Below are 4,550 nucleotides of genomic sequence, written 5' to 3' on the forward strand. Positions count from 1 at the left end.
AGAACTTGCAACTAGTGTGTGGCAGAAACTTGGGCTACAAAGCACTGCTTTGAAATCAAATCACGTCTCGCCAAGTTTGATTTTGTAAAGTTTATTTTGACTAAAACTAATATACATCGTAATTTAGGAAAGAGGAGTACATTACAATGTTATTAAGGCATTAAACTCGACTGTGGTTACACAATTCAAGTCAAAAGGTAGAGATCTCCTCTACACCTTTACTATTAGGCACTAAACCCATCAATCAAAGGACCTATGTATGATCTTATTTTTAGAGACCTTTCATTGGAGAAATCATGGACAACATAAATCATTCATTCAACCTTGCACCAACCCTTTCGTCCACCATCATTTACTTATAGCCTCGCCAAGTTGGAAGTGAATAGGGCTGATGTAGGAAAGCTTAGGTTTAGAGCAAGATCAATAACATAGCCGACTGCTGGCTATATGAATCATGCCATGTCACTTAGAGCTAGCATAGAGTAGGCACTTGTATTATATAATAGACTGGCTACAAGGTTGGTTTTACAAAATATTTAACCATCTATTTTTTGAATTGCTAACTTGCATGCAAGACAGATGGGACCATGCACTCAATGCATTCCGCAACTTAGCACCATGCACTAGGCTGCATGCATGTTGTACCTCTCTGGTTTCTTGTGCAGTAGTCGGCGACAGCTGGAGCGCCCGTCCCACACTCTCCCCCCTTTCTCTCACTTTCAGCTAGTATTTGGCTGATGTGGATTTTCTTATAGTCTGGTGAGAAGGATCTTGCTCTTAGGTCTATCCTCTATTTCTCTACATATCGGTGGTGCCGCTCACAATGCAATTGAGGCTAGAGGGTGGGACCTACTTATACTGCTAATTCCAGAGTCTATGCGAGATAAGCTTCCAAGTTTTTTAAACTTGTGTTCCAAACAAAGTCCATATAAGATTAGCAACCACAATATAATCCATCTTTAATTGTATAATTGGATATTGTTTGTTTATTTTATTTCTGTCCCACATGTGTGAGTCATGTACCATAATTAAACACACAATATAATCATGTAGGTTAATTTTCATTAGGGTTGTAATCTGACATCAACCTAGCTCCTTCCAATCAGTATTGTACCTGGCTGATAATTACAGTATAATTATCACTGTATTCCAGTACTAATCAAATCAAATTAGACGTGCACACATTTTGTTATCCAGCTGTAGAAGTAGTAGAGCATAGTTAAGTGGAATTAGGTAACTTCGATTTACCAAAGCTGGTGGGGGGCCTGGGGGCGCTTGCTGTACAAGTTCGTGGTAGATATATGCATCTAATCATCTACTAATCTAGTAAGTTAAACTTACAATCCAAACTTACTTAATTAGGTCATTTAATTATCCTCATTTGGCCCTGCATCCATCAGGCTAACTGTCGCTGTACTTAAGCTTGCAATCCAAACCTTGCCGCATGGTCCCTCAAAAATTATGCTCTACTTCACTTGTACTCTTTACAAAAAAAATATTTTCAATGCACGAGAGCAGTAGAGCACACTCTCCCGCCACTCATAACCTGTTTAAATTCTCCACGAAGCGCGCCATGCACAAGCACACTGCCTCCTCCAGCCTCTCGATCGATCATGGCCGAGTCCTTCGTGCACGTTTTCCTCTTCCTCCTGCTCGCCATCACTTCCTATCCAGTCGTTCTCGCTTCACCTCACAAGCTCCGTCTCTCGGCATCGGAAGTAGCCGCGATCGAGGCGCGCGCGCCGCCTCCGCCTGATCAACCCACCACCTTCTTCGAGGTGGACCGGCCACACCGGCCACCGCCGGGCAGCTTCGGCCCATGCTCCACGGTGCTTCTCTCGCATTCCTTCGCTTACACCTACACCAAGCCCCCTGTCACGGCAGCCTACTCCCCGCCGCCGTGCCTCGCCGCAGCGGGCGGCCACGCGTCATTGATCTCCCTTGCCGTTCTCGAGTGGCGAGCTGCCTGCCGGGGCGTTCAGTACGACCGCATCTTCGGCGTCTGGCTCGGCGGCGCCGAGCTCCTCCGCGGTTGCACCGCCGAGCCGCGGGCCAACGGCATCGTCTGGTCCGTGTCCAAGGATGTCACCAAGTACGCGTCCCTACTCGCCGCGCGCAGCCCCTCCACCCTCGCTGTCTACCTCGGCAACGTTGTCAACGAGCAGTACACCGGCGTGTACCACGCAAACCTCACGCTCCACCTCTACTTCCGCCACCCGCCGCAACCTCCGCAGCCAGGGCTGGGCCCCGCCGACGTCATCGTTCCTATCTCGCAAAGCCTCCCGTTGAACGACGGCTTATGGTTCCAGATCCAGAACGGCCAGGACGTCGGGTCCGCGAGCCTCGCCGTGCCGATCAATGCCTACCGTGCCGTTCTCGAGGTGTACGTGTCGTACCACGCCGACGACGAGTTCTGGTACACCAACACGGCCGACGGCCACGGCCCATTCCGGGAGGTCACTGTCAGCATCGACGGGGACCTCGTCGGCGCCGTGTGGCCGTTCCCGGTCATCTACACAGGAGGCATTAACCCACTCCTCTGGCGCCCGATCACCGGGATCGGGTCGTTCAGTCTCCCGTCCTACGACATCGAGGTCACGCCATTCTTGAGCAAATTACTGGACGGCAAGGCGCACGAGTTTGACGTGTCAGTGACCAACGCCCAGGACGTGTGGTTCGTCGACGCGAACCTCCACCTGTGGCTGGACCCCAGGGGCGCGCCGACGACGGCGGGCCTCACCAGCTACGAGGCGCCGCCGCTCGACACGAGCATCGCGTTCCGGCCCGACGGCCCCGGGGACGAGTTCTACTACACGACCGCGTTCCGGCGCATCTCCGCCACAGGGTGGGTGCAGACGTCGTCCTACGGCAAGATCACCGCGACGTGGACGCAGAGGCTCGGGTACGAGAACACGAACGAGGTCTGGGGGGACAGCCAGCAGGTGGTGAACCAGACGACCGAGGCGTACTCCGGCGTGCACGTCGTCGACCGCGCCGGCGTGGCGTACTCGCAGGAGGCGCAGCAGAGCTTCCGACTCGACATCTTCGTGGGCGTGGTGAACGAATCCTTCAACGGCTCGTACACGGTGGCGAGGGACGTGAGGCTCGGTTTCGCTGAGGACAGGGTCGCCGCCGGCCGCGCAGCGTTCTGGTCCCGGTCGCTGGGCAACGCGCAGGAGTGCGCCGTGAACATCGACGTGGACGACGAAGGTGACGCGGTCGGGGTGTCGTGGGGCACGAGGCAGAGCTACGGGTACGAGGCGACCGACGGGTGCTACTCCCGGGACGTGACAAGCAGCGGCTACGCCATCGTCTCCGACCACTCCGACGAGGCCTGCCTGAAGGGGTCGTTTTCTTCCCGTGCCGGCACCGTGGCGCCTCCAGCTTTGGCGCGGATGAGCTCGTGAGAAACTGATCGATCTTTGGACTGTTTGACTATTCTGTGTTAAAAGGCCAGCTGATTAAGCTGTGTACCTTACAAGGTGACCATGACAGTACTACAAGTATGCAGCCGCTATACAATAACCACAGGCTTGTAACACGATCGAGTTGACCATAAATGAGAGGTGCCTTCGGTCATTTACTCATTTAGTGGAAATGTTATAAAAGCGACAAGCACACGCAGGGGACACAAAATTTAACGTGGAAAACCCCTTCCAACACAGAAGGGGAAAAAACCACGGGCGCCAGTCAGCAAAACTTCACTATATCGGGAGGTGTTTACAAACGCCGTGGGTTATCTTATAATCTGATGAACCCTAGCCGGCGGCTTACAAGATGTATATATATGCGGTGCCAACGATCCGTACCGGCGACGGGCCTCGCTCCGCTCGTCAGAAGTTAGCCTCCCTTTAGTATATGAATTTGGATCACAATACAACAAACTCCACCTTGAGACAAATTCCATCTTGTAGCATAAACTTCAACAATCTCCTGAACAACAAAGAAAACACTTGCTAGCGCCAAACAACTACTTGGGCTAAACAGTTATACCAACAAGCTCGAGCAAAACTCAAACTTGGAAACAGGAACTGGCTTTATCATCATATCAACAGGATTACCATCAGTACTTATCTTTTATACCTTCAGTTTACCTTGAGCAACAATGTCGCGCACATAATGGTAGTTGATATCAATGTGCTTTGTCCTCTCATGGAACATTTGATCTTTAGTAAGGTATATTGCACTTTGACTGTCAGAAAACAAGTTAATGCAAGAATCATCTCCACAAAGCTCAGCATACAAACCTTTCAACCAAACGGACTCTCTGCAAGCTTCATTAATTGCTATATATTACGCTTCGGTTGTAGATTGGGTAACAACAGCTTGTAACGTTGCCTTCCAACTCACAAGCACATCCACCAACGAGTGAACACATAACCCTGTGAGGGATCTTCTCTTATCCAAATCGGCAGCAAAATCTGAATCCACATAGCCTACGAGTCCCTCACCGGTCTTGCCAAACTTCAAGCAAGCTTTGGATGTGCCACGAAGGTACCCGAAAATCCACCGAACAGCTTTCCAATGTTCTTTACCAGGATCAACCAGGT

At 51.1% G+C, this 4,550-nt stretch overlaps 1 protein-coding gene across 1 annotated transcript; it reads left to right on the forward strand.

Moving 5' to 3' along the window:
• The first annotated feature begins 1,613 nt into the window (after nucleotides 1-1,613).
• On the forward strand, nucleotides 1,614-3,407 carry LOC124664958 (peptide-N4-(N-acetyl-beta-glucosaminyl)asparagine amidase A-like). Its single transcript, XM_047202368.1, has one exon. It carries the CDS (start codon nucleotides 1,614-1,616, stop codon nucleotides 3,405-3,407), a length of 1,794 nt encoding a protein of 597 aa, XP_047058324.1.
• Nucleotides 3,408-4,550: the final 1,143 nt, after the last annotated feature.

The sequence above is a fragment of the Lolium rigidum genome, chromosome 6 (assembly GCF_022539505.1).
Source record: "Lolium rigidum isolate FL_2022 chromosome 6, APGP_CSIRO_Lrig_0.1, whole genome shotgun sequence".
NCBI lineage: Eukaryota > Viridiplantae > Streptophyta > Magnoliopsida > Poales > Poaceae > Lolium > Lolium rigidum.

Coding starts and splice junctions, on each gene's coding strand:
- LOC124664958 (XM_047202368.1), top strand. CDS start 1,614: ATGGCCGAGTCCTTCGTGCACGTTTTCCTCTTCCTCCTGCTCGCCATC.